Consider the following 27,541-nt stretch of genomic DNA (forward strand, 5'->3'; position numbering starts at 1 on the left):
AAATTGAATATAAACACAATTAAGAATGAAAGACCACATACACGTCAATGGTTGAATGAATATGGTAAAGTAAAAGTTACTAAACAAATTTTAATTTTGTTTTTGGTTGGAGAGTATAAGGATAAGGTTTTGCGGGATGTGGTTCCTATGTATACTACTTATCTATTATTGGGGTGTTCTTGTCAATTTGATAGTAAGGACAAGCAAAATGGGTTTAAGAACATATATTCACTTAAAAAAAGATGGAAATACTTTCATACTTGTATTATTATTACCGAGACATGTTTATAAAGATCAATTGAAGCTAGAAAAAGAAAGTGAAGTTGAATAACTATGTGAGGATGTGAGGAAGGGTGAAAATAATAAAAGCCTTGAGAGAACATATTCAACCATGGTAGAGAAAAATAGGGTTTTGACTAATAGATAAGAAAAAAAAAGGAGATAAGAAAGAAAGGGTGAAAAAAAAAGAGAATGTGGAAAAAAAATTAGTTTTATGCTAAAAAGAATGAGATTAAGAATGTTTGTTTTCCTGACATGTTTATGATTTTTCTTGTTTATAAAGAGACATATTTTAACATTAACGAACTTAATTCTTGTATTCTTAGTGTTTGTGTTTCTTTCTTTCAAGATTATGAAGACATATTGCCCAAAAATGGCATTCCTATTGTGGATTCAAACACTAGTTCTTTTGAGGAGAGGGGGGATTATGTTAATCAACAAGCATCACTAAAGGATCCATTACATGTACCAATTAGGCCTATTACATGGTTAGAAACTAAGAGGATCCAAGAGAAATTGATTGAGTTGATTTTAGATATTGGGATAATAAGTTACAAATCTATCAAAATAGACCTTTATGTACTGTTTGGCGCCCCACTTCAGACAAGTAATTTGTAAGAGTTGACTGTTGACCTCCCGCGTGATTTTATCCCTCTCTTCCCTCAGCTTACAAAATTTCCCCGTTCCGTTTCTGCTGAAGGGCTTCTGCTCCCATCATCCCACTTCCGCTTGGTAATCTCGTAATTAAAAGCCAGAACCGCAGACTAATCTGTCACTCCGCCTTCTCCTTTAAAATAATACGAAGTACAGCTATGAGAGACATAATAATCTGCGTAAACAACACCCACACTCAACACAGCACGTGAAACACACATGATGAACAAACCTGGATGAAATCATGTTTTATTTTTATAGTGGCAAACACTCGTTGTAATGGCGCGTGAGAAAGTGAAAAGGACGTGGGGGCTACCGTGTATATAGTTCATGCCCGTCGGTCTATCTTCTTCTTCTTTCTTTTTCCTGACCCCTTTATGCTTTCTCTTCCCTCCCAATTTTCTCTCTTTTTCAATCTCAAAGACCCTAATTGTCCCTCTTTGATCATCAGCACCATCACCACAACCAAAATTCTCCTCGAAAAATCCATCTTGATTTTAGTGGGTCTTTGTTATATTAGGCACACTAACATTGAGATCAACCTAGACCTAAATTGTTCCACGTAGTTATAGACACGTATTTAGGTCTCATTTTGACATATATTATAAAGTTTTGTAGCCACTAGGCACTTTGGTTTTCAGAAGAGATCTCAGGAAAGAAGAGGAGAGGAGAGGAGAGGAGAGATTTGGAGAGAAGAAAGATCATGACTCCCTCAAATTTGGCAGGTCAGTTTGGTGACACAACTTATACTAAGGTATTTGTTGGAGGGTTGGCATGGGAAACACAAAAGGAGACCATGAAGAAATATTTTGAGCAGTTTGGTGAGATCTTGGAGGCTGTTGTCATCGCTGATAAGGCCACTGGCAGATCCAAAGGCTATGGATTTGTACGTTTCTGTTTTATTTCTTTTCCTTTAATGTTGTAAATAAGAGATGAGATCTTTGAAGCGAAAGAAAGATGTAGTACTTACATAGTTTTGCATGAAAAAAAGAAAGAATTTCATGGAGAATTATGCTATGTCTTGTCTTGTTTTTGAGGTAGTTAATTTGGGAGAATGTGCTGTTGCTATTTTAGGTAACTTTTCGGGAACCTGATGCAGCCATGAGGGCTTGTGTGGATGCTTCTCCGGTGATAGATGGGAGAAGAGCTAATTGTAATCTTGCATCTTTGGGTGTTCAGAGATCCAAACCCTCTACCCCAAAGCATGGTATACTAGCTACTTCTACTGGTTTTCCATACAATTATTTCATGTGGTAAATACGGATTTTGTCTCGATATACATTAATTGAGATCCAAAAAAAAAAGAGCTTTCGTATTGTACTTTTCGCTGTTTAAAGTCTAGGGATATATGCTGTAATATTTTCAGTAAATGTTATTATTTAATTCTTTGAGGAAGGATTATTAGCTAGTATTAAGTGGATATTCAGTGCTGATTAGTTTGTATATTCTGTTTCAAACACATTGACAGTCGAATCAAAATGCAGCATGAATATTCCTCCTAAATGGAGGAGATTCGTTCTGTTCTTTCCTTTGCGAGGGTTTTCGTGTGTGTGTGTGTGATTTGATCGAAAGTGTGCTAGCTCTTTGATTATTTTCGCTGATTTTAGTTGAAAAATAATATTGAATGTGTTGTGGTAGGAGCAGCAGGAAGGAACTTTAGGGTGATGAGCTCTTTTCAGACAGGGTTTGGAGGTGGCGTGGGAACAGCTTTTCCTTCAGCTGCGTCCTTCCCTCATTATGCCATCCAACAAGGGATACCGTATAATGTTTATGGGTAGGCTACTCTCTCTCTCTCTCTCTCTCTCTCTCTCTCTCTCTCTCTCTCCTATTTTGGGATGCTACATGCACGTGCAGTGCCACCTCATGCACACCCAACCCATTAAACTAGGGTGGTCGACAGCACCACGCTTCACCTGTATGAAGCCACTTTTCATCATATGCTCTCTCTCGCTCCCTCCCCCTCTCTCCCCAAGTGGTGGTACGTACAAACCAAGAGAAATGATAGCCATTCATTTATTTATTCCTTGCCGTCATCATTCACACATTCTTCTTGCTTCTCTCTCCCAAGACGACTCCTCTTGCTTAACCTTGCTCGACTTGCTTCTAGCCCTAAGTACGTACACATGTTAATGGTGATAATGGCTAGCTAGCTAGCACATTTGTACACTCACATCTTTAAAATACCGTTGGAAATCACCAACAAGCTCGTAGTGAATTCAATGTAACCATTAAGGTAGGCCAGACCCACTTGCAACAGACAAAAACCAAGCTCAAAAGTCTTGCTCTATACATTTAATTCATGATACACTTAACATTTTATTCATTTTTCACCTGAGGATTATATAGCCAAAATAGAAGATTTCTGCTTAAAATTAATGGCGTCGTGTTTCATTGTGATTGAAGATGATCGATTGCATGTTTTTGCCTTTGTCCGACATATTCATAAAAAAGAAAAGAAAAGAAAAGTCTCTAGCCCCTTGCAATTCTATCATTTTATGCATGCATACCAACAAATATATGCTAGCTGAAAGGCAAGCATTATAATGTTTTTTTTTCACAAGTCCCATGCAGCTGTTAAGTTTTGGAATTTTCGCTGAGTTCTTTACCAATCATCAAACACTAATCTTATTTCTTTTAACACTGTTTCAGGTACTCTTCATACTCGCCAGACTACACATACCCAGCGGTTTGTAGAAATTCTTGCTTTTCGTTTGCTTTTTCCACACTACATATCTTAGGATGCGTTTTGAAGCATGCATGCATGCTTGCTTGCTTGCTTTTAGCAGACAACGACTCTTTTACTTTTTTTATTTCAATTATTATTACTATTTTTTTCCCTTCATATTGAAGACTTCCTTTCTAGTTGCTCAAATAGTTTTTCCTTGAAAATAATTTGAATGACTCACTGTTTCAAAAGAATTTCACGTTGTGTCAGAGTACTGTACATATTGACATGCATGGCAACATTTAACAAGTATTTTGTTATCCTTTCTCTTAAAGGTTCAAAATGGAAAGACGTTATAAGTATGATATTTGTTAGGCATATCTACAATTTCTTTTGTCATCATGTGAATTATTGATGGAGGGAAACATGCATCCGGTTTTATCATCAATTGAAGCTAGTCAGATGCTTAAAAAGTTAGGTTGGATTTTGCTTACTATGCTGCCATGTTTGGTGGCCGATGTTGCCATTTTAACTTTTATTACCACTACTGTCGACACGACAATACAGTTGTTTTGTACAACTTTAATTTGTGCAACAAATATTATTCACTGATTGATGTGCGAATGCAACTCTTTATTTTAGAGACATTGTTTTTCTCTAGAGAGATAGTTAAAAATGCTCTTAATTGTTGATGCTTCGCTGGAAACATGTATATATATATATATAGACTTATAGCATATAAAGAATCGTTTTGGGTTAGAGAAGGAAAATAGTGTTAAGATTTGTAGATCATGATGCCCTTCCATTGTATGTGCTCAATACGCTAAATTAAAGGGATCGATGTCATGATGCTTTGTCTTGTTATTCTTTGTCAATTTGAACATGGACAGTACCATATGATCCATTCTCCGCAACACTTTCATGGACCGGCTGTGAGGGCCGGTATGATTTTTCTGTTAGATTGTGAGAAGACGTACAGGAATAAGTTAAAACTTCAACAAATCCTGTTTCTTGGCTACATAGATTTCCTCAAAACCAAGATTTTAAATATTGTGCACACCCCAACACTCTGACAATTACCAATGATTTGGTTGGATTTTATCCTCTAATGACTTGTTTGGATTTTGGGTTTCGTGGTGCAGAGCTACTACAATATGTATGGAGGGGCAACTGCCCAGTACCCTATGTATGGAACTGGGCATGGTGGAATGATGAATGGTGCGGCTGCAGCCTTTTACCCCTATCTCCAATTTGGAGAAGGGAGTACTGGAGGAGCCACCAGCTACAGCAACACTTCTGGGCAGAGCTATGGTGTCCAGTACCCACACCACCTGTTTCAGTATTCATCCATTAATTCAACTACTGGAGGATATCCACAACATTATGGTGCACCTATGTCTCTTGCCCCAACTGCAGCCTTGCCATCAGGTTTGCCCTCTTTATTATGGCTTCTTCTTATATATCTGGCCTTTAATGTTTCGACCAAATTTTGGACTGGAAAATTTGATTTTCATCGATATATATGTATAGTATCATTTACTTTTCCGCTTCACCAAGGAGGGTAAGTGACATTTTCATATGAAAAATTTTAAACTATGCTTTCAATCATCCTCTTATATTTGAAATTCCACTGATTCATTTTTCAAACAAACATGTCCATGGATCAATAGCTTGAAAAAATTTAACAGCAAGAAGTGGTCCAAGTAATTATTGTCCTCTTATTAATTATGCCCTTTTCTTTTTGGAGGAGTACTAATATCTTTGGCAGTGTGTTTTGCTGTACCACAGGCGTGACCATGGCTCTACAAGCTCCACCAATTCCTCATCGCTAGAGGGTGTCCGAATCTAGCCACTACTATTCTATGTGTTTCCTCAGCTGCTTCATTTGAGGCCTCGAAAACCTTCGGCCTAACCATGGTTCTCTTTCTTTCTCTTCCTAACACAAGCCCATGCTTGGCTGTTGGGCTCTTGCACAAGCAAACCCCCCATAGGGGTTAAAATCATCTCCAAGAATTGGAGAGGCATGCATCTCCTTTCATTGCATCTTTTTGAAAGAAGGGTTCCTTGAAGAGAACCAATACCTTATGTAATCACCAACTCTAGCTATTGGATTAGCTTGGTTGGAAAAAGTTTTCAATCACTAAGCCCAGAAAGGCCAAGTAAAACAACCATTTTGCAAATTTTAGCCTAGGCAAGGCTAATCAACTTACAATGGTTTGCAAAATTGTAAATTGATCAAGAAAAATAGCAAACCCTTTATTTTCAAAGAAAATTTTTTAAATGGGTAATCCCTCCAGCAATGGCTAATCACCTCGAGTTGAAGAGGCCGTTTTAGCAAAATCATGGGCAAGGTTGCCCACAGTTTTTTTTTGTGCATTAACATTTAGCTAGCTAGTCTTTAGGATTTTAGAACTAGGACAATGCAGTCATGTTTACATAAATGCTTTTACCAACTTTTAATTCATCTTAAACGTGTTTTAACACAAAAAAAAAAAAAACTTTCCTTTGGTTGAGGGAAGAAAATCCTATTAACTCTAGTTTTTTCTTTCTTGTAAATTTAATGGGGCTAAACTTTGGGAGTTTTTGCCCCTTTCAGTAAGCAATAGGAGGGGGTAGTGTTTGTTTATTTTGCATTTAGTTTTTATCTTATTACGTCATGCTAAGAACTCCATAAATGGATGTGGAGCTCACAGCACCTGCATGTAACCCAGGGAGATATTTTGGTTCCCATGGGTTCTTCTCCTCTAACCCACCAACCATGGTTAGGGCTTAGGTCACCTTTACCAATCTATGCCCTTCTCTCCAACTCTCTCTCTCTTCCTGCTCATGTCTCTCTCCACCTCTCTCTCTCTCTCCATGGAACTTTTACCTGGAGATGCACCAAAATACTTTTTATATTATGTATGAGCCTATGGTTTGGATTGTAACTAGAAAGCTACTTAGGACAGCATTCATTCTCCAACCATGGTGGTTGAGATTGGACGTTACTTCTATGTCTTAATTCTGGACTACTATGCGTACTTCTTCGCATGCATGAGAAGCAACTTTAATTATTTGAAGTTAACAATTTTGTCATGGTGAATTTCTTCACAATTTTGTCATGGTAATTTTCAATTTTTGGTATTGAAAATTATCATGATTTGACGGAGAGCAATCACGTTATTGTATGCATGCTTGTATTGATGATTTGATCAACCTTTTGGCACAACCTTGTGTAAGTAAATCTTTTCTTTTCTTTAATCAGAACAAGGAGTATTTTTTATTTTTTTTCACTTGGTGTAAAGCAGCATATGACCATTTTATAATAACTAGGGACTAAGAAAAGCTGTCGTAATAAGTGTTTTTTTTATGAAAAACAATGAGCTTTATTAAAGAAGAGCGGCAAGACAGAACAGGCCATGAAGAAAATGGCAAGCTAAAGCAAAAGGATGGAAGAAAATAAACTAAAAGAGGAGCATGGAATTAGAACCAGGCTATGAAATCCTCAAATCTACCCCAAGCTTTGTATTGGCAAGCAACTGCAATCCCTTATGGTGTGAATGAAGCTGACTTTCCTCGCAGCTTTAACATTTACCGCAGTAGAGTTGAAATGAATTTGCATCCTCCATGACTTTGTTGAACCATCACTTATCCAACAAACTGCTTTGATTGAATCTAAATCCACCACCCACTCAAATGTCTCTACTATATGCTCAAATAATATTAAATCAATATCCCTTTTTTTATTTGTATGTTGTGATATTTGGAGGCTTGGAATAAAATCTTTGTGACGTAGAAGAGCGGGGATAAGAAGAGGTTTATTATAAGTTAAAATCTTCAAAAATAAAAACATCATAAATATAAGAAGATTTTTAAAATATTTAATTTTATTCCTTCATGTGTCTTTCATTTGCCAAAAAAAAAATTACAACTCTTTATATAAAAAAAACTAGAAAACCCTAATAATACTTAATAGAAAAAAAAATAAATTAGGGAAAATATCCCCTTCAATTAGAAAAAAGAAAACTAGAAAAGAATTATAGTAAAGAATAGGAAAATAAAATAAGAAGAAATAAAACTAACTAAGAAAATATCTATTTTCTTAAAAAAGCTCCTACATCAATCTCTCCGGGTTGGAAGAAACATGTCCTTGAGTTCAATCTTCAATTAGAAGTTGTCCTTTATAAATAACATCTTTTTATGTGCAAATCACCCTATTGTGGATTCTTGACATTTTTGTGACAACCAACTCATTATGTATCCCTAACAAAACACTTTTATATGGGTCCTTTCATCATAGATCTCATCACTAAGATTTCAAATGACAACACATGGTGTAGATAAAAAAAAACACACTAGTTCTTGGACATTGTTTCTTGATGGGGGAACCTCCTGATCATCCCCTGCTATACAAGCACGTCTATTCTATAACTTCTTCTAGCCATGATTGTTCTACAACACACAACAAAGAAAAATAACTACTAAGGATTGTTGGGCTCTAATATCAAATGGCGCAGGCGAAGCGAAGGATAAAGGGGTTTTTACAAGTCAAAAACCCTGAAGGACCAAGAACACCATAAATATAGGAAAACTCTCAAAATACTTAATTTTATTCTTCTATGTCTCTCATTTTTCAAAAGGCTATTACAACCCTTTATATAGAAAAAACTAAATACCCTAATAATATTAAATAGAAAAATAAATAAATAAATTAGGGGAAAATATCCCTTTCAAATAGGAAAAAACTAGAAAAATATCATAATAAAAAATAGAAAAATAAAATAGGAAGAAATAAATTAACTAAAATATTTATTTTTCTAAAATAGCTCCTATATTAGTTTGTTTATTACAACTTTAGTTGACATTTTTGTGTGATGTTTATCTCAATAAAATCTATTCAAATAGTGGGGATTTTGTGTCAAGGGAAATATGTTAAAAAAGATATGGTTTTTAAACTTTATATATGATGAAGTCATAGAAAAAGCACACCTAGAAATGGATTTTTCCTAGCTGAGTTTATTGGGCTTTGAAAATTGGCCTAACAAAGTTACATGGTAGTTCAATTGGGCTGGAAAAAAATTAGCCCAAGGTAGCTCGATTGATCTGAGAGATTTAACCAAACCAATCCTCGGTAGGGTAAGCCCAAATTATTATTTTTTACATCATTTACCCCCCAAGTCATGTAAATGTACATGTTTGGAAGACTTGAACTAGTTAAAAAAAAATACTAAAAGTGTAAAAGTTTATCTTTATATGTGCAAAAAAATATTGCCTTTATAGGCATGCCTTTAAATATTTGTTGTTTTTTAAAATTTTAGAGACAAATGGTTACAAGAACCTGGAGATAATTGATCATAAGACTAGAAGACAATTGGAGAATCAATTGAGATTTGCTATTGAAATTCTAACAAGACATTTCATGTTTAAAAACATGGAGATATGCTATTTAAAAAAAAATCAAACGATGATGGAGATATAATTTTTTAGATTTACATTATATAAAGTAGTACCTCACGAGGATTTTTTTTTTATTTGTTCATATTGTATCTCTTCTTATACGATTTAGGCATAGTTAGATTCAGATTTTGGCGTAAACTTTTCTACTATTCAGTTTTACGCTATAGAGCATAACTTTCAAGTTGATCGTTGGATTGAGCTGAGATTTTCAAACATGTTATTCTATATTGAGTTAAAATTTTAGACAGATCAGAGTTTGAGAAGGTATTATTTCAGAGGGTTAAAGTTACTAGACAAATCTTGTCAAATATGTATGTCTAGACCTTCGTTTACTGTTCAGACTACATCTAGATCTACATAAAGAATTATGCTAAGATTCAAATTAGGTTGGAAAGTACACATTCGTACCTTTTTGGAAATATATGGTAGGCCTACTAATTCATATGGACAAAGAAAAATGGCGTGTTTGAAGTCAACACTGAAATCTATCAAGAATATACAAAAAGTGAAAAAATATTGTTTCCTTGTGTATTATGGATTTCAGTCAATACAAGGATTCCTTTATGCTCTTGTAAACAAGAGTGTGGTAGTTATTGAATTATCTATTCTATAAAGATTTCATGTCAAACAATGAGACATTTATGGTATCAGCTATTATCCATAATTTGCAAGAATTTTATATCCATTATGGAATGTATATGGTGGCAAGGAGGCTTAGGACTCTTTTTTTATTTTACGGAATTTTCTTATTCAAAATAGAGATTATGAGAGGTTATTTAAAGGAGATATTTTAGCAATTTTCCTTTCTGTTTTTTTATAATAGTTGGAAAAAGGAAGAAACTTTAGCATTTAAGACAACATCTTTCAAGCAAGGAAAAGGGATTAATGAACGACATAAAGGGATATTCTTTCTTCTACAAGTTTGATAACTTGTATTAATATGAATATTTTTTAAGGATTATTTATTTTCTTAATTACTATTTGGGATAATTATATTTTAGTTTTAGGGCTTTTATTTTTATTAGATTTGTATTGGCCCAAAATCAATGTTTAGATTTATTTTCGACATTAGGCTTACACTTAGATGAGTTTTTTAGTTAATGTCCATTGGTATGTAGCCTAATATGGGATTATTAGGGTTATTATTTTAGGAATATATTATGTTTTGTTTTGTTGCAAGTTTAGGCAGCCTTTAGACATTAATAAAATTCAGTTTTTCTTAATCGAACTTTTTTTTTTCTAGGACAAAAAGTAAATCTGACTTATTAAGGTATAACTGACCTTATATCATCTTTTACAATCATTCAATACTTTTAGTTCTTAGTTACAGGTTAACTCTGGATCAAGATTCAACCAAACCTGATTATTCAACTTTCTTAGGGAAATTATCATCTTCGTTGTTGGTTGCGTGACAACATAATCACGAGGCTCACATCATCTTCCTTCATAAATTTTTTAAAGTGCTTTTTTTTGGATATCAGTCTTTCTATCTCTTTTAATGATTGTATGACACTTTTATGTATTGTTTCCATAATCATGATGAATGAGATAAAAATTTTTGGGGTTCCTTATATTAGAACCACTTTTCATTGGAAGTGAGTATTACAAAAGGTTTTTTCTGTTTATGGAAACCAACTCCTCTCAGCAAATGTTATTATGAGAGGTAGAGTTACGAGCTTGAGGAATGTCAGACAGTCATGAGTGTGCCCTTGATACTTCTTTTGGATGATCTTGTTAGATATTGATGGCATGATGGAGACTCTTCTTATGTATGGAAACTTGGGTGCCTTTATCTAGTCATACTAGCTTCTTCTGGTGTCTTTGTCTAGTTACACTAGCTTCTTCTACCCTGATGTAGTTTTTCATTGTGTGTTTGATGCTAAGGAGGTTTTGTCAGGAACTATGTATAACCTTTCCCATAAGAAATAGTTGTACACTTCACTGACCAGGGCTTCGGTGGTGATGGGCTCAAGCAGATTCTACATACTTAGCATTTTCTCATTGAATCTTTAGAGATATGCTTTCATGTTTTCATCGTTTCATTGTTTAATGGAAAAAAGCTTTGTGGTGCTCTTTTTGGCAGGAATATTGGCATTGAAATGAAAGATGAGATTCATAAAGAGATCAAGAAGACTTAGGATGAAGCCATGTTTAAGGCTATAATACCACATCTAGTAGATTCATGAAAAGTTGCAAGGAAAATCAGGTACATGGCGTCATTTTTTATTGTCACTGGCTCCAAGATGCTTCTAACATTTTGTATGTGCTTTCTAGGGTCTGTTAGGCCATTATAATTGTCTAAGTTGGCTTTAGAAATGACATAATCCTTAGTAAGGTGAGTGTGTAGCACTCTATGACAAAGCATAAACTCTTTCACTTGGTGGGAATAGTGTGCATGAGTTGAGGTTGGTCTAGTCCTGTGCATGTCTTAAGTTTTTTATGATGGGGAACATATGAACAAGAAGATCAAGACTCAAAAAATATTGATGGAAATGGCCATATTTATGGCCTGGATTTGCTGGAGAGCACTGGCCAATTTGAAAGGTTGGAGTATGGTGCCTATTAGTTATATTGTTTTGCCATTTTCTTCTTGAAACTAGAGTTATGTGCATCTAGTGGTGTGGGTTGAATTTTCCATTAGTTGTACTATATATAGTGAAGTTTTTTTATACGACTAGAAAAATGTTGTTGAGTACTTGCGTATGTTAGAAGAGTTGTTGGATACCTAAGGGAACTTAAATCCATGTAGGAGATTAGTTACCATCCCATATAGTAGAATCTCACTAGCCATAGAATTTTTTTATAAAAGTTGAAGGGGAATGAAAAGGCTTTTTGTTTTAACTCCTATAGACGACATCACTAATAAAGTTATAGAAAAACTTTACATATAAATGGACTTTTTTTTGCTGAGTTATGAGCTTGAGTTGTACCTACAAAACAAGTTCTTTGTGGAATAAGGGATACTTTGATGCTTAAGTTAGTATTCGAGTTTTGGATGCTTAAGTGATAAGCATAAAAATCAAAAAGATGAAAAATATATTTTTTATAAGTAGAAAAGGTATTTATATTCTTTGTGTTCTCTGTGTGGAGAGATACATATACTTACCTAAGTAAGTTCTCATTTCTTTTTCCTTTTAACTTATATTTTTCATTAGCAAGAATAAGGTTATTTTCTCTTAATCACATTATATAAACTATTTCATTCACTCATAATTTCCTCACATACAAATTTATATCAAATATTTCCTATTTTTCACTTACCATGGCTGGCTCCTTCTCTCTTTCAATCACCATAATTCCTTCTTTATTTTTCCTTGATTTACACATGTACACATTCAAAAACAAATTATTTTAATCCACCCCTAAATTTCTTCTTCCATGACCGGCTATACACCATACAACACAACAATAAGTTTTGTCAGATTTTTCTATAATTTCACTAGTATGACAACTAAATACAAATCAATAATACTAATTGAAACTAATTTTTCAAAAACTTCAATTCATCCATATCAAACACTAAATACAACTTGAAAATTTCAACTCAAATAATCTAATCCCCATGTAAACTTGTTAAAATCAATAATACTAATTGAAACTAATTTTTCAAAAACCCCAATTCATCCATATCAAACACTTAATACAACTTGAAAATTTCAACTCAAATCATCTAATTCTCATATAAACTTGTTAAAATCAAAAGAGAATACCTTACCAAGTACTTGTATAAGCCTTAAATGTGCTCCAAATGAATTTCTAGAATTCCCTTTCTTTGTTCCTTCCTTGGTCGGCCCTCTCTTCCCTTTTCTTTACCTCATCACACTTATTTTCCTCTTAATTTGGTGTTAAACACACTTAATTCTTACTAATCTTCAAGGTTTGCTCTTTAATTTCTATTTTTTCCTAAGTTTTTTTCCTAAGTCTCCTAAGAATTTTCTAGAGTTCTTACCTTTTCTCTCATATAGTTTTAGTTGGCCAAGCATCCCACACACACACACACACACCATAATTTGATTAATTTTTTATATGTCCCATTTTTATAACTTTCATATTTCTGAGTAAATTTTACCTAATTATGAGACCTGTTTTTATTAACTTTAAAATAGGGCATTTCAAATTTCATTATACTATATGTTACCATAAGTCTTTTATCATTTATTTATTCTATTTGGTTATAATTCGTGTTTTTGTGTTTTTAATTTTTCAGATATTTTTCATAATTCATTTTTTTCAGGGGGCAATAGGTCGTGTTTTCCAAACAAGCTTATATCCTAAAACTAGCAGCATGAAAATTACATTTAAGGCCGTGTTTGGCAAACACACCTTAAAGAAAAAAAAAGAGTTTTTTTGTTGGAAAAAAATAAGGCATGTCAAACATGCCTATAAGTATAGGTTGGTCTTAGCTCATCCACATGGGCTGGGCTTAGTGGGCCCAAGACTCGAGCCCACGCATACAGGTTGGTCTTAGGCCCAGTCCAACCTGATTTTGTTCGGGCCGACAAATGACCCAAAGGATTTTTTATAAAACTTAGCCCACCCACACGGGCTGGGCTGAGGTAAGAGGCCCAACCTCCATTTCTTTACCACTATTATGCATGTTGCAAGTTGGTTTTTCCAGCCATAATACAATTATCCAAGCATGATTTACATGGAAAGGCATGAAGAGAAGAAGCTTACATGGCATGGGAAGGAGCTTGCTGGTGGCGATGCTTCCATTGTTGGTGGCTCACGGTGGCTACTAGAGAAGGAAGAAAAAGAAACAGTGGAGTTAGTTGTTGATGGTTAATAGTGCATGAAGGGTTGGTTTTATTTCATTGCAAAGGAAAAATGTTTGTTTTTTTAGTCTTCTTCTAGTCTATGTGCAAGATGGTGGTTGATTTTATTCTCTTTTCTCTCTCCTTTGTTCTAGTTTTTTCCCTCTCTTTTCTCCTAGTTTTTCTCTTTTTCTTCACCTAAATTTCACCCCTATTTATAGAGGGTGAAAGAGGTGTCCAGGGTCCCTTCCAAGCATCAAACCAGGTTGTTAAGGCTAGCTAGTCAGCAACTTTGGGTTGATTTTTTAGCGGTTTGTTGGATGGAAAATCAACGGGAATAGGGTTAACGATGTAGTACAAAATCAGGGCTACTAGAGGGTGCATTTGTGTCTTATCTGAGGCATGGATGCATTAAAAGGCTTTTGCATAAAAGGTCTCTCAATCAGCTTTTACAGGACCAAAAGAAGAAGACAATGAATAGTGCTAGAAGACGCGCCGTCTAGCTTTATTTTTTTTACTAGGCGTTGACCAAAATGAAGCCGTTTTAAACCAAAACATGTCATTTCATTTAAATGAAACGATGTTGTTTTGGTCATCCTAAACTAAATTAGGTCATAGATCCCTTTTTTTTATTTCAACCCTCAATCTTTGAATTTGTTCAATTAGGTCCTCAATTGAATTCTGATTTGAGAATTAATTCAATTTTACCCCTATAAAATTTTAGAAAGACCCTCTGATTATTGATCTTTGATCTCGGTTATTTTCAATTATGTCCTTAATTGATCTTCAAACTTCTAATTTTTTTAATTTTACCTCTATTTTCAACCGAATTTGATCCATGAATTCATGCACCTTATTTAGGGGGTGCCTTATTCTATGTGTATATTTTTCCTTTATCCATAAAGGAGGAAAACTATCCTACAACACATAGTCGGGATATATCTTGATTAGGACCTTAACCTTTGTTTTAGTGTTCATATCAAATTCAAGCCAATAAAATATTTTAAGTGTTTTTGTTCATATGTGCTTGTTGTTCGTGTGATATGTTGATATATGGTTGTAAGAGGAATTTGGTTATGAAGTTGCTTTCTTCTTCCTTCTTCCCTATCGAAACTTCCCATTTTCATCTCTTCCTCCTTTTTAACTAGCAAAGGGATGTGCTACTAAAAAGTTGGCTGAAGAATCTTTATATTTATTGGAAGCCTTGAAACTTCTGCATCTGAATGTTGACTAAAATTGTGCTTCTAGAAGGTTCCCCTCCCAGCCTTTCCTTGTGGTTTTGGAGTTTCTTTACTCCATTTATATAATCCTAGTGTTATTTTCTGGATAAAGAGGATTTATAAACATATGGATTGCTTACCCGCTGAAAGTACAACATGCATCTAAAATGGTTTCCAATCTTCTTGTGTTAATTTTCTTTTACCACTCCCTCGCTGGTAGCTAATTTCTTATAATGTTCTCAGTATATAGAAGTTGTTTCTAACTTTTAAAGCGTTTAGTTTTTTTGTTTCTTTATTGTATATTTTATTCAATTTGATTTTAGCTGAATACCCTTTAAACATACTAGGTTGTCTGAAGTGATACATAAACCTGATGGTGTTTCTGAAGTTGTTTCAAACTCTTTGATTCCTTTGCATTATTCATTCTATTGGTTTTCTGGACTTGCTTCTGATTATTACTGTCTAAACAGGAATGCACTTGGGAAACGTAGTGATGTTAGAGATGGTTTAGCATTGCATGCATGCTTTAGAGCGTGTTTGGCAGTGTGGTTGCGGGTACTTTTCAAATAACTTTTCGTGCCAAAATGCATGCCAACGATGTTTTTTCATTTTTTAAAAATTATTTTTGACATCAGCACATCAAAACGATCCAAAACGTACAAACCATATTAAATTTTAGCAAAAAAAAAAAACAAAAAATTTTTAAATTTTTTGGGAACGCGGCCGCAGCCGCGTTCCCAAACAGTGCCTTAACTTTCCAGGCTGTCTCTCTTCTACTGGCATGCAGGTTCTGCTGGTCATGGTACCAAGGCATCCATACAAATGGTTTTCTAGGTGTCTTGCAACTTTGGATATTATGTCTTGTTATGTAACTAAAACTGGAATTTTGCAGATCGCATATTTGCTCGATATTCTACTTTCAAGGGCAAACCTGCGCTCTCTGTTGAACCTGTTCTTCCAACTTTCTCCAAGTTCGGTGGAAGTATAACTTTTTGTTGCTTGTATACTTCTGTCCACCTCAAACAGAGTTGCTCCTCATCTTTCTTCTTTCTTAACAGTCTGGGAATCTTAGAGTTGACTGACGTGGTTCCATGATGTTGACTTTCTTACCTGCTATAGGTGAGCGTAAGTATAACTACGAAAAGAGACAGGTAAAGTTTTCTTGATTTTTTCATCACTGCTATCTTGCTCTATTTATCAATCATGCCCAGGCCATCTTTTCACCACAGGACTTGATCACTCCATTCATCTTTTCTTTCTTTAAATTTATATTATAAACAAATCATACAAGGAATATTATGAAGGGATTTACCTACATTGATGATATTGTGAAGGGTTGTTTGGGTTCATTGGATACAGCAGAGAAGAGTACCGGGAGTGGAGGGAAGAAGAAAGGGTCGGCACAATTGAGGGTTTTCAATTTGGGGAGTACATTTCCTGTGCCAGTTACTGATCTTGTTAGTATTTTGGAAAGGCTTTTGAAGGTTAAGGCTAAAAGGAATGTTATGAAGTTGCCACGCAACGGGGATGTTCCATATACACACGCAAATATTAGTTATGCTCAGAAGGAATTTGGATATAAGCCTACCACGGATCTGCAGACAGGGTTGAAGAAATTCGTGCGGTGGTACCTTAGTTACTACGGAGACAAGAAGGCTGTTGGGCGAAAGCTTCAACTTGGTTTTTCTCATCACCTTCCTTACAACATACTAACTTACAATAGCGTCAGCTGAATATGTGCCAAGTTTGCATGCCATGGCAGCTGAAGAACTGCGCCTTATCAAATGTAAACTGCCATCTTATGGGTCAAAAGAAGGACCACCTACAATCAAATTTAGGTCGTCCGGAAGGGTATAGGCCGTCTATCAGGCCAGGATTCTATTCTTTCAAAATACTTGACAGGTATGGTGCCGTCAAAACCTTCTGTCAAAATCACCCTATTGTCTGAAATGTAAAGCTTCATCCCCTCTGAAATCAAACATAATTGCAAACACAGAACAAGGAATCAGTTATCACCCATGCTTGTCCGCCATTATACTAAATTTTTTACTCAACATGTATACATATTTTATCTAACTTGTTTTCTGGTTGAAAAGATCACAGGTGTTGATGTTTATACCTTCAAGTGCTTTTCTGACATCAAGAAATATCAAAACATTAACATCCCGTCTCATACCTGAAAGATGAAAAGTCAAATATATCATACAAAGCCATCAACAATCTTAAAAAGTATGCTAAGTGATTTATCAATTAGATAGCCTTGCTTCATTGAACATGAGCTAATCAAGGTTCAGATTTGAGAAACAATTGCAAATGGCACCAACAAAAGATACTCCCAGCTAGCAACTAAAGCACTCCCTCCCTTCTTCCATCACTGGCTTTCTTTCAAATTAGGGCTACAAAAGGGTGTTCTTGTAAACATTGGAGCACTCAAGTAAAATCTATTGAAATGACCTGCCATTCGTTACCATGGGCAATTTTCCTTTTTAGTCATGTAGATGCTGGCCAGTAAAATTCAGATCCACAAAATTTTGGTAAAGGCTTGCTATTTTGGGAAGAGTTCATACTAAACAGATAGGCAGACTCTATTGTCCGCCACCCCCCAACCTATGGAAAAAAAACCTGCACTCTACATTTTGACTCTTCCTTCAAATCTTAAAAGACAATGATCGCATGATATCTCTAGAACATGAAGCCATGAATGTCAAAAGAACAACTTAAAAGCAAGTTTCCTTATGTATCTTACCACTAATCACCTCAACATCTGTTGGCAAACCACTGGAGAAGTGAACATGCAATCTTTGCATTCTCTTTAAACCGGATTCCAAAATTGAGTCCAGATTCTTCTTATAGGTCCCATGTACACACACTGCATTAGGGAAGGAGGTAATGAACCAAATAACAACCTAAAAAAAAATGGAAAATAGAAAAGTCCTATTTGAGAGGATGGAAATATAGCATAGTAGTAACTTTTACCTGTAATTTCCTCGGGCGAAAGAATTGCTTTTAACAGACTTTCAGATTCAACTGTCTACACATGCATAAGAAACCCGTTCAGACTAAACTAATGCACATCCTTCTTCTTTTGAGAAAACATCATAATGAATGACACAACACCCTGGTATACACAGAACTACTTTTAACATAAATTCAAGTGGTACAAAGAAAAATAGTGAAACCTGTGTAGTTCTGTAACAAACAGTTTGATGGTCACAAGTATGAGGAACATATATGTCAAAGTTAACAAAGCATAAAATTTGTAAGTAAACATAAATTTCATAAACAGCATAAAATCTTCTCATTTTCTGTTTCTTTAATCCTAAAGTGAATATTACAAAGACATCCAAGGTTCTAACTTGACAGGATTAAAATTTTCATCCAGATTGATTTTCAGACATTTTCCAGATAAGTTCAGCTAATTATTTTGCTTTGCTACTAGTGCCCTAAGCAATCAATAAAGGCATAAATATATCAAGAATTATCAAACATGCTGGGGCAGCAAAAGCATGAGAACCAATTTTGTTATGTTATTATTGCAAAATCTCACTCTTAAGACACAGTTGAATGTCCAAGTTTTGCTCGTAATCACAAAGATAAGCTACTGGGATGAATAGATTGCTGTTTCACAGTAAATATCTATCACCTTTATCGAGTGGCCTTGGTTAGCACGTATCAGAAGCTCCCCACCTTCTTCCAGGAGGCTAAATCGCTGCTTATTATCTTTTCTAACAGCCTGAATTTGCAACAACAAAAGATGTTATCTCTAGGCAGTTTATTCAAAAACAAAAATAAACAAAGGTATAGAACTTCATTGTGCGGAGTGACAACAAGTTTCAATAATATGAGCTCCAGGTGTTGCGTAAGTTTTACAGAGAAGCCAAACCTTCTGTTATAAATTTAGCAATTGTAAAAATCATATTTCATTAACAGCAGGATAAGAATCTGGTGAACTAGAATATAAATACATGTATCTTTTATCCATCATAACTGTTCTTACCTTGTACATAGACATACAGCAGCCATCAACATTATGGGAGTAAGAAAGTAAATAAACATGGCCCCAAACATCACAACTTACTATTTAATGGTGCTTTTATGGTTGGAAAATTTGTATTCCAAAAGAAGTATGGTAAGAAACCAAGTCTAAAAAGGAAAATAAAGTTATAAGTCATGTCCTACGAATTTACAAACATCCTTGGCAATCATTCGTCAATCTCTGTCAGACACTCTTTGAAACATCAAAGTAAGTAAGTTTTCTATTAATGCAGGAAAAAAATGATACAATACGCGAGCTATATTCTCCCTCACCCCACATTGTTTCCTAGAGAAATCAATGCTCGATCAAATAGTACCAAGAAAATCATTTGCCTAACAGGAACAAAGATGCAAATGTATGTAAGGAAAAGTATTTACTGAACCAACCTCTTTAACATCATCATCAGTATGTGATCTTAACGGAACATTAGCAAATGTTTTCATATTGAGCTTTAGTAAATCCTCAACTTTGACAAACCCATCACTCCGCATATTCAAGTTCAACTCTGAAGCTTTATGACGCAAGATCCGTGTCCTGAAAATGTTCAATTATATAAAAGAATGATTTTAACCTAAAAACTTAAATGGTTAAGAAAGATCTTAAAATATAATTTATATTATTTTTAAGATATAAAGGTTAACACTAATTTATACTTAGTTTTATTAATTATAATTACATAATGAGATTCAAAACTGTTACCGTTGGTTAACAAGTCACTAATAATATGTCAAAAAACAATATAAGCCCAAAAGCTTAAGTTATCACCTAGATATCATTTATATTATTACGTGACAAATTAGACACAAAATCAACAAAATTGTTTCACATCATTCATAATATGCTTCCACTAAAAATTAATAATCTCAACAAAAATTCAAAATATAACGACAAAAAAAAGTGTAATGTTCAAGGTTGTGCTTACAGTAATCTGCCAAGTGCATCAATTTTATCCTTACTAGATCCCCTTCTGCCGCGGCCTCGGCCTCTAGACCCTTCTCTATCGTTTTGCATCTCCAAACCTCTTCCTCTGCCACCAATACCCAATTTTGTATTTTAGAAGAAAATCAAACAAAACCAAGTGAAAAGGGGAATTATATCAGGTGAGCAGAATAAGAAACGTACCCTCTATTGGAATGAGAAAAGGAAGAGCTCATGTTGTTGTTTGTATTGTTTTTTATGGAAGCAGCAAAAGCAAAAGGAGGAGACCGCTTATGAAAAATAGAGGAGGTTGCAAGATAGATATGACAGCAGCCTAGAATTCGAACACTGCTTATAAAAGCCCACATATCATATGGAACTCTGGAACGTAACTACAGTGGCAGAACTAGGGGCTAGGAGCCCGTACCCTGCAAAAATTTAAAATTCCCCAGAAATAAACCAGTAGGGGTTAGTGGCTGGAATGAGGGAATGAGGTTTTCCAAATTTTCCACATATCATCATGAAACTCGCTTCTCCTTTTTTCTGTTTAATGAATTTTTTCGGACAAAATTACCCATGAACTTTTCATCTTGTTACAAGTATATCCTCTATATATTCTCATCTCATTGAATCTTATGCCCTAGCTTTTCTTTTTTTCTGGGCAGCAATTCCATTTCATTCTTCATTTCTATCTCCCCTGTGGAAATTGCAATCAAGTTCGTTCCTTTTTGGTGCTTTGAGGTACTTTATTTCTTGAGCCACGTTTTATTTAATATGTAAATGAACTTTTTTTTTCTTTTTCTTTTTTTGCGATTTTTTTTCATTTTGATTGGAAATATGAAAAGGGATGGTGGGTTTAATTTTGATACAGGTGTAAATTACTTTCTTTAGTGTAAGTTTATATTATCTCTCTTTAAAAAAAAAAAAAATTGCAGTGGCAGGTCAAGAAAGCTCATGGTTGGAACTGGGCAGTGTTTTCTTTTGAATGGCTTTATTTTCTTATGAAGGTAAAACTAACTCTTTCTCTCTGTATATATAATGTTTTTGATGGAATCTAGATCATTTATAGGCTGCAATGTTATCCGGGTATTGGTCACTTTTAGAGAAAATTTTAAGAATTTGAGAAAGTATGCAAAACCCACTTTGTATTCGTTTATTGGATTAAGAAAGACCAAAAACAGCTCATCATTAGTTATTTGATGATATGAATATTGAGTCTTCATTGCCCTGCAGCGTAATAGGTTTGAAGGGAATCTTGATTCTGGGGTTGTTGATATTAGTGCTTACATTATTGAATTACAAGGAACTCACAAGTTATACTTTCTTGCTATAAGATAAGAAAAGAGGTGGTTTAGTGGAGGCTTTGTTTCTGGAAATTCCAGTTGTGGTAATTCAAAGAGAAGTTCTTGTCGTGGGAGTTTTTAGTTCATAAGTTCTGCTTGGTTTGCATCAAACAGGAACGATGCATTTTTATTTTAGTTCTTATACTTATAATATATCTTCTGTTTGCTCTTGATCAACTGATTTCAATGATTGTTTATTCCTTTATATAGGACTTGGTTAATGAGTAATCTTGAAATTTGTAGAGTTAAGACTTGTGATAATAGAAGCAATAAAAGAAATAGATCGTCATGTGTAAAAAAAAAAAAGCAATGAAGAAAATCTGTAACTTTAGGCCTGCAAACAAAAACCTTTGATTAATGCTTGAAAGATTATTTACAGTGGTTTAGCTCCTTCATTCACCTAGTTTTTACATGTTTTTATCATCACATTCTCTCTTTGCGATTCCAAATAGTATATCAATTAGCAAACCCAGGTTCTAATAAGCAAAACAAAACCATTTGTCTCTCCAAGGATATAGCTAAGTTTGTTCATAATTCATGTGCATAAAAAAAATTGTTTTCAATGTTTTGTTTCCCCTTATGTTTCATAAGCAAAGTCAGGCCTGCATTTTTATGAAAATATGCAATATGAGTTGAAGAAAACTGTATTCTTCAATCTTTAAGTCATGATAATTTTTTATCCAAAGCTGGTTGTTCTTAGTTCTTCATTTAGCAGCTTGGGTTCTAGTTTTTAAAGAAAAAACAGTAGCATGAAATGAAATACAGGTTTTCTTTATTCTCTTCATCTAATGGTAGTATAATTATTTTTGTCCCATGCTTACAGTCTGTTGTTAAGAAAAGAGAAAAAAGCAGTTCATCATACTCCTGATTCATGAATGAGGAAAGGAAAGTATGTCCAGTAGCTTGTTAGTTTTTTTCTGGTAATAGATTCATCCCTAAGTTTTCACTTCCCTATTTGTTAAGTCTACAACATGGACATATCTTACTGATGTTATCATGCAAAGTTTTTTCTCGTTTGCAAGTTGTAAATTTGCATTCCAGTTTTCTCTGAGAAAAAGAAGCAATAAAGCAAATTTGAGTCTGCAAAGCATGAAATGAAAATGCACCTAGTTTTCTTAGTTCACATTTTGTTTGCATGATCTTGACATCTCTCACATTTTACTCTCTGAGGATCCACTCTCTCCCCCACAAAACATTTTTAATGTTTGTTGTTAAAGAGTTTCATCTTCACTTCATAATTTGCAAGTTTTGGGGGACAAAGCTTGCCACTAATGCTCTAAGTGTTCAGCAGGCTCCGGTGGGGAACAGTAATCCTCCAAAATTTGTGGTTACTGTCCTATATATGTGCCCAGTTAAAGCCCTCTTCTCCAAATTTCAGATGCCTTAAAAATTACAAACCCTGAAAAAATCTCAGAAACCTCTTCTCTTCCCTTTCTGCCTTGTTATTAATAATAGGAGGAAGATGAAAAACAACATGATGGACATGTGGAAAATCATCCACATCCCTGACAAACCACCGATCCCTCCTAACCAGCAACCCACTGGTGAGTTATCAAAACCAAACACACACTCCCATATGATTACTCTGCTTTTTTCAATTTTTAATAAATATATTTATCTTGGTTTATTGCGCAGTGAATGTGTTGGCATCAGTTATTGATCCAAAGCATGCTAATACCCTTATAAGGTCACTCACATTTACTAAGAATTTTTTATTTATTTGAGACTTTATGAAATTGTATTAATGTGAAAAAATTAAAATAAAATTGTGTAGGCGATTAAATCAGATAGCTCCTTTTGAAAATCTATGCCATGTCAAGCGGATTCGAAAGAAGCATCTTGAAGGAGGTACTGGTTGTTTGTTGTTGTTGTTGTTGTTGTTGTTATCACAAGTGTTTTACTGATGTTTTTTTGTGTTGGTTTTAGTAAGTGAACTGCAGCAAATGAAAGCATTTTTCTTTTTTAAATTAGTTTTCATTTTATTTTATTTTTTCCTAGTCAAGGAGAACAGAATGATCAAGCTTGATTTAAATTTTCACCTATAAAATTACGAGCTCTGGTTGTCCTCCTCTTTTTTCAAGAGATTGATGTTAAATAATAAGTGGCACCATTTGAAGAATGATTTTGGGAACCATACCATCTATGCATGCCACTTTTTCTCCATTGTACTTGGGATATATATATTGATACATTGATGATGCAGTAGTCAAAGAGTGCTCTTTTTTACAGGAAAAACTCAGCTTTCAGTAATTTTATGTCTTGCTTCTGAGGATAACAGTCTGTTGAACAGCTTGCCACAAGATGTACAAGAGTTGAGCAATTCCTACCAGTTGAGTCCTTTTGTTACAAAAGTGGGTTGTTATTCTTTTCCCCCCCCTGATAAGATGCATATATTCATTACTAATTGCATTTAAAAATGGTCAAGACTAGTGAATTATGAACTAAACTTTAATCAATTCCAGGTTTGCAAATATGCCGCGACATCCAAAGAAGAGTGGGAAGAACAATGCAAGCTATGGCCAACCTCATACCATCCACCTACCTAGTAAGTTCTAAATTATGCTTCTGTATTGTTTCTCATATGTTTTTTTCCTCTATTTTTCTTCATTATATTGTAAATACTAAGTTAGTTTTAAGAGTGAAGAGTACAACTGTTAAGGGACTTTTTTCCCTTCTGATCTTTCATATCGAAAAGAAACAAAACTTCGGAATCCCAACAACTGCTTTGCTTCTTTGACTGAAGAGTTGAGCACCCATTGCTGTGGCTTGTGCTACCTATAGGCATTGTTGTTGCAATCAGGGTTGTCATAATATGATCTTTGACGACTTCTATGTGTAGACAGTTTAGATGGGTTCGTGTATAATGTGCTATATCAGCTGGTAAGTCATTCTAGTAGAAAATCCTGCACTGAAATTTTTCTTTTCTTAATTTTTACCTCCACCAGATTCTCTTATTCTCTTCATTAACTTTGTATCTAAAAGAACTTGTTTTTGAGAAATTTTATCTACATTTAAAACGCAGAATATTAGTTTGACAAATGGCTCAAACTCCTAGTAAAAGCTTAGCCCCTTTAACTTTATCTGTTTTTCTCTGATTATTATTCATTATTCTTTTGTTTATAGAACTAATTACTCTCTATTAAAAAAAAAATCATCTACTTATTATACACTTTATGTTAAGTTTCTTTCCTTCTATACACCTTTTGATTTTCAAGCTTGATTACTTCTGTTTTATGCATGCATCTATCATTTGTCTTGTCTATTTCTGAATTCACCTCATGTCAATTTGTATACATAAATCTTAGAGGTTGTCCTATGGTTATCCTCCAGTTCAATACTCATTGATCGTAAGTAGGATCCTGACTTTCACAACCTTGCTGAGCTGTTGTGCATTCACTCAAGAGTTTGAGTTAATACGAGCAGGTATATTTAGCATGTCAAAAGTTTAGGATTCCATATTTTGGAGGCATGAACTAAAAATGTTAGAAAACTGTGTAATTGAAACAAAATCCCTGAGTTTGAGCTATCAACACTTTATTTATGCATCAATCATATTTTTGCTATGTCTTGAGGAGCTTATTGTTATACTCATGTCTCATAGTTCGTCAGTTATTGACATTGTGAAAAATCCACAAGAGCGATGTTATATTATACTTTAGAGCAAATGAAAAGGTTGACATAATTGTTTGTACTTTGTTTTCTCACTGTTGATGATAAATTCAATATTTGTGAAGAAAAGAGCCGAGGGCTATGATCAAGGGAGAAAGGAAATATGAATTTTGAACTCCATGGTAGATATCTGCAGCACCACACTAACCAGTCTCTAGTTAAAGAAAGTTTTATTGAGAAAGAAGCAAAAACACATAAACTCCCTCCAAACCATTGCATAACAACTATCCCTTACCAAAAAAAGAGGTTCAAAAGTTATTTTTTCAATTAAAAAAAATGCCCTTTTCTTTAGCTGTACTCTTTATCTAAATTCCTAACTTGAATTTGCTGTGTTCTGTTCTTCTAATTTCAGCAATATTGATGGGATTACTGGATTCAGTGAAGAGGATTCATTGTCAGTTTTCAGCTTCATGAAAGTTGCTATTGAGTTGGCAAAATCTGGTGATGGTTTGGTAATTATGTAATTTCTTCTATAAACTAAACTTATTTCTGTAAAGGGATGCAATGATAGGGTAGTCTACTTACCTTACAAAGCTTCTACTTGGGTGCTGTAAATTTTTAATTGGCATTTTTTCTTGTCTGGTACTTGTTGTTTTCAAGTCTCAACTACGCTGTGAACTTGCAATTTGTGACATAAACTAAACTAGTTGCCATTTAATCTGAATGCTGTAACTTTTGACTTCATTTGCTCTCAGAGATACTAGAGTGTTGTTCGCTCACACCTGATTCAGAACATAGCAATTGCATTTATAATAAAACATACATTTATGCTGAATCTTTGTATATCGTGTCTGAACTTGCCTCTTGTTCTTGTTTCTGCAGATTGTCAATGCTGCAGTTATAGTGGATCCTTCAGTTCCGCAGATCATTACAAATGGACGTGATCAAATCTTCTCGTGGCATGCTCCCACAAACAAGACTTGCATCAGAAATGACTGCATTGAACAGTCCACGACCCTTATTTCTCATCAGTCTAATGGAGCAGCAAGTCTTATAACAGAAGTGCTTCCAAATGCTTCGCCTGGTGAACCTGAAAGTTTGTCTTATGTGGTGTCTTGTTTAAACCCTTGGAAGTGGTCTGAACAGCGATCAGATACAGCTAATTCTTGTTATTGGCATCCTTTACGACATGCTGCTGTTGTTGCCATTGAATCTTCTGCTGACAGGGACAGACGCCTGTTCCCTGGTTTAGGAGATGCTGAAGAGAAAACCTTTGAAACTTCACAATCATCTTATGTTGGTTCCCCAGTGAAAAGACAAAAGACGAGTGTTGCAAATGTGAGTTGTTTCTGTGCCCTGTTTTTGGACAATCTTATAAAATAGTGCTTTTGACAGGTACCTTTTACCTAATTATTTGAGTTGATGGGAATGGTTGGTGGGCAGCATCTTATTCTCAGCCAATGCTAAAAATAATAACGACTTCCCCTTGTTTAGTGACTACATTTTCTCAAGGTGATTGGTTGAAATGGATCTCAGCTTCATGTTATTCTATTTCAGGTCGAGAAGAAGGAAGCGGATCCTCCTGACATGCCTTCAAATTCTGTACCAGAGAGACCTTATCTGTGCACTGGTTATGACATCTATCTTGTGTGGGAGCCATGTATAATGTAAGTTTGTCATGCCAACAGTCCCTTTTCTTTTATTAGTTTCTCCCTGATTTCCCTCTTTATATTACTGTAATTTTTCAAAAATAGCCTTTTCCAACTTCAATGATTATGCTGTCAGTAAAGAATTGAGTGCAGTAACTGGCTTGGCTTTCTTTTCTTTTCTTTTCTTTTCTTTTTTTTTTTTTTTTGTTTCTATCTGTTTTCGGTCTTATAGGTTTTTTCAATATTCCTTCGACTAATTATCGACCATTTTTACCTTTAAGGTGTGCAATGGCACTTGTTCATCAGAGAATTAGACGAATATTTTATGCTTTCCCCAATCCAATTACTGGTGCATTGGGAAGTGTTCACAGACTACAAGGAGAGAAAAGCTTAAACCATCATTATGCTGTATTCAGAATCTGTGTGCCTGAAGAAGTTCTTGATATAGCTGGAGACAGCAAGAGCTGCTGATGTCAACTGAAGTGCCAACCACTGTTAGTTAACAAGATTGGTCCAGGTCATGATAGAATTTAATTGAGCATTTTTTTCAAGGAATAGGATTTTAACTTTTGCACCAAGAAGATGAATGCATGATTTTTCTCTTAGCAAATGCAGAAGTTCCTTACAGAGCTTTGGACTGCAGAAATGTGCTCCTGGGTTCTCAAAGCCAATATGTATTATGGCTTCATTTGAAGGTGCTGATGATTGATTCACAGATCGTTGACCTTCATGGATTATGTACACATTTAATTCAAACACTTCACGTGTGCTAACCATACACTTTCTATTCGAAGCTGCTACTTTCAGAAAGTATTTCGTGTTTTTCTGCTACCATTTGTGGTGGATTAAAGAATTGGAGGGTGCTACCCCAGAAACAAAAAGAAATCATTATGAAACGCGCACTCTGCCTGCTAGTCAACAACATAAGATGTTTGTGAGTGTTTGATCAAACAGAATTATTAGCCTTCATCTTTCAAT

The 27,541-nt window shown here is 34.6% G+C and overlaps 4 protein-coding genes across 7 annotated transcripts; 3 read left to right on the forward strand and 1 right to left on the reverse strand.

Moving 5' to 3' along the window:
• Positions 1 to 1,275: 1,275 nt before the first annotated feature.
• Positions 1,276 to 6,673, forward strand: LOC133670011 (uncharacterized). 3 transcript variants are annotated; one of them, XM_062090396.1, is made up of 6 exons: positions 1,276 to 1,819; positions 2,008 to 2,140; positions 2,572 to 2,707; positions 3,583 to 3,619; positions 4,741 to 5,026; positions 5,387 to 6,673. In XM_062090396.1, exons 1-6 carry the CDS (start codon positions 1,637 to 1,639, stop codon positions 5,428 to 5,430), a joined length of 819 nt encoding a protein of 272 aa, XP_061946380.1. In that variant the 5' UTR covers positions 1,276 to 1,636; the 3' UTR covers positions 5,431 to 6,673. The 3 variants fall into 3 exon arrangements, with proteins under 3 accessions (XP_061946380.1, XP_061946381.1, XP_061946383.1); XM_062090397.1 differs by having other exon boundaries at positions 2,578 to 2,707; XM_062090399.1 differs by having other exon boundaries at positions 1,277 to 1,819; positions 5,367 to 6,673.
• A 9,602-nt stretch (positions 6,674 to 16,275) lies between these two features.
• LOC133670203 (UDP-glucuronate 4-epimerase 2-like) lies at positions 16,276 to 16,900 on the forward strand. Its single transcript, XM_062090713.1, has one exon. The coding sequence runs from the start codon at positions 16,307 to 16,309 to the stop codon at positions 16,739 to 16,741; it is 435 nt and encodes a 144-aa protein (XP_061946697.1). The 5' UTR covers positions 16,276 to 16,306; the 3' UTR covers positions 16,742 to 16,900.
• Positions 16,668 to 20,330, reverse strand: LOC133670201 (uncharacterized). Its single transcript, XM_062090711.1, has 8 exons — positions 20,167 to 20,330; positions 19,967 to 20,071; positions 19,431 to 19,578; positions 18,652 to 18,741; positions 17,985 to 18,039; positions 17,755 to 17,877; positions 17,128 to 17,184; positions 16,668 to 16,976 (listed from the first exon to the last, which is right to left on the reverse strand). Exons 1-8 carry the CDS (start codon positions 20,328 to 20,330, stop codon positions 16,843 to 16,845), a joined length of 876 nt encoding a protein of 291 aa, XP_061946695.1. The 3' UTR covers positions 16,668 to 16,842.
• Positions 20,331 to 20,621: 291 nt separating this feature from the next.
• LOC133670200 (tRNA-specific adenosine deaminase TAD3) lies at positions 20,622 to 27,373 on the forward strand. Of its 2 annotated transcripts, none has more exons than XM_062090710.1 (11): positions 20,622 to 20,703; positions 20,898 to 20,969; positions 22,594 to 22,849; positions 22,941 to 22,992; positions 23,080 to 23,153; positions 23,535 to 23,656; positions 23,768 to 23,850; positions 25,327 to 25,426; positions 25,797 to 26,252; positions 26,472 to 26,581; positions 26,845 to 27,373. In XM_062090710.1, exons 3-11 carry the CDS (start codon positions 22,768 to 22,770, stop codon positions 27,032 to 27,034), a joined length of 1,269 nt encoding a protein of 422 aa, XP_061946694.1. In that variant the 5' UTR covers positions 20,622 to 20,703; positions 20,898 to 20,969; positions 22,594 to 22,767; the 3' UTR covers positions 27,035 to 27,373. The 2 variants fall into 2 exon arrangements, with proteins under 2 accessions (XP_061946694.1, XP_061946693.1); XM_062090709.1 differs by having other exon boundaries at positions 22,597 to 22,849.
• Positions 27,374 to 27,541: the final 168 nt, after the last annotated feature.

Source organism: Populus nigra, chromosome 12 (assembly GCF_951802175.1).
Source record: "Populus nigra chromosome 12, ddPopNigr1.1, whole genome shotgun sequence".
NCBI lineage: Eukaryota > Viridiplantae > Streptophyta > Magnoliopsida > Malpighiales > Salicaceae > Populus > Populus nigra.

What these genes read in the sequence shown, in the direction of transcription:
- LOC133670011 (XM_062090396.1), top strand. Translation starts at nt 1,637, where the DNA reads ATGACTCCCTCAAATTTGGCAGGTCAGTTTGGTGACACAACTTATACT. An exon ending in GATCCAAAGGCTATGGATTT is followed by an intron (nt 1,820 to 2,007) that starts GTACGTTTCTGT and finishes TTGCTATTTTAG; the next exon opens with GTAACTTTTCGGGAACCTGA. An exon ending in ATACCGTATAATGTTTATGG is followed by an intron (nt 2,708 to 3,582) that starts GTAGGCTACTCT and finishes ACACTGTTTCAG; the next exon opens with GTACTCTTCATACTCGCCAG.
- LOC133670203 (XM_062090713.1), top strand. Translation starts at nt 16,307, where the DNA reads ATGAAGGGATTTACCTACATTGATGATATTGTGAAGGGTTGTTTGGGT.
- LOC133670201 (XM_062090711.1), bottom strand. Translation starts at nt 20,330, where the DNA reads ATGTGGGCTTTTATAAGCAGTGTTCGAATTCTAGGCTGCTGTCATATC. An exon ending in ACCAAGGCCACTCGATAAAG is followed by an intron (nt 18,040 to 18,651) that starts GTGATAGATATT and finishes ATGCATGTGTAG; the next exon opens with ACAGTTGAATCTGAAAGTCT. An exon ending in TGTCAGAAAAGCACTTGAAG is followed by an intron (nt 16,977 to 17,127) that starts GTATAAACATCA and finishes GTTTGATTTCAG; the next exon opens with AGGGGATGAAGCTTTACATT.
- LOC133670200 (XM_062090710.1), top strand. Translation starts at nt 22,768, where the DNA reads ATGAAAAACAACATGATGGACATGTGGAAAATCATCCACATCCCTGAC. An exon ending in TCATACCATCCACCTACCTA is followed by an intron (nt 23,851 to 25,326) that starts GTAAGTTCTAAA and finishes TTCTAATTTCAG; the next exon opens with CAATATTGATGGGATTACTG. An exon ending in CAAAATCTGGTGATGGTTTG is followed by an intron (nt 25,427 to 25,796) that starts GTAATTATGTAA and finishes TTGTTTCTGCAG; the next exon opens with ATTGTCAATGCTGCAGTTAT.